Genomic DNA, 1,346 nt, shown 5'->3' on the forward strand with positions numbered 1-1,346 from the left:
TAAATTATTATCTCAGATTTATCAGTCATGCTCAATTTTTTCAAAATATTACATTTGTTTCAATATTTCATGAGTATTTTTATTAGCATTCAAATATTTTATGATTAAAAAATAATTTTTATTATTATCTTATTCAAAATTTTCAAACCCAGTTAAAATTTCAAAATAATAGTTGATTAGGGGAAACAAGTTGAAGAGAGTGCTACAGTGAGCGTGTCCATGCTCTCTCTCACGAAGCGGCTACAAGCGCTTACGCCGTACCTCCTTCGCGGCCCTTGCCAGCTCCGCTATGCCCGAACCGACACCACTGCCGGCAGAAGCGGCGGCCACAGAAGGCGCCCGAAGTCGCCGCCACTTGTGCTGAGGAAGGTTGATGAGCGCTCCGAGTGGTGGGCGGTGGACGGCGAGATGCACGAGGTGGGCGATCACGTGCCGCCACGTGAGCGGTTCGTTATTCCGAGAGACAACATCCCTAACAAACGCCGCAAGCAGCTCAGGGAACAGTTCATGCGCAGGACTCGCCTTCTTCTCAAGGAATCTGTTAGTTCCTAATTTCTTTTCCCTTTTTTTTTTTTGAAAAAAAATAATTCTCTAATTTCTGTTTGGTTTCATGATTAGTCTTCACATTTCACAAAAAAATTTTCATTGTAGGCATCAAATTTAAATGATTATGCTGTGATTTTGCTCTGCTGTTTGTTAATTCTCTTGAAATTGATGTATAAAACTAGAACGGTGTATCTTTATGATTTGCTAGCTCGTTGATAGATTAACATTGTGGTAATTGGAGTCCTCTATGTGCCGATTGAGTTTGCTTTTGACTCATAAGTTTATTTTATTTTTTGACTATTCTGTAATTTGATATTTCCCGTGTACAAAAGAGGACTTTTGTTGATATCATAGAGACAATAGGGGCACATTGTATTTTATCATTTCTTTACGGCTTAAGTAATCAATTTTCTTATTACCATGATAAATCTGATGGATCAACGTGAATCATGTGTTATTTGATTTGCTTGCTGGAGTAATGGAGCTGTTAACTTGTAATGCTTTTATGGTTGAGTGTGAAGTTCAAAACATGATTGTAGTCCTGAAATAGTTTTAATTGTAATGAAAGGAGCATGAGCCTTGGTGCAAGAAATATATGGAACTATATAATGAACTTAGAGAAAACTGGGAGCGGCTTTATTGGGATGAGGGCTACTCTAAGAAGCTTGCTCAGGATCATGCAAAGTATGAGTCTGCTGAAGAAGACGATGAAGACTTTTCCCCATACAGGTTTGCCTCCTTCACCGTTTCTTTCCCTCTATGCTAGTTGCTTTGACTGCGAAAAAATATTATTCTTAGGT

The 1,346-nt window shown here is 38.6% G+C and overlaps 1 protein-coding gene across 1 annotated transcript in view; it reads left to right on the top strand.

The window, feature by feature from the left end:
• LOC107619108 overlaps positions 157-1,346 on the top strand; it is a 4,719-nt gene continuing 3,529 nt past the window's right edge. Inside the window, exons 1-2 of the mRNA XM_016321326.2 lie at positions 157-540; positions 1,115-1,275. Of these exons, the coding sequence (XP_016176812.1) occupies positions 220-540; positions 1,115-1,275 (482 nt within the window). The 5' untranslated portion in view covers positions 157-219. The remainder of the gene's footprint in view (positions 541-1,114; positions 1,276-1,346) is intronic.

This window comes from Arachis ipaensis, chromosome B09 (genome assembly GCF_000816755.2).
Source record: "Arachis ipaensis cultivar K30076 chromosome B09, Araip1.1, whole genome shotgun sequence".
NCBI classification, from domain to species: Eukaryota; Viridiplantae; Streptophyta; class Magnoliopsida; order Fabales; family Fabaceae; genus Arachis; species Arachis ipaensis.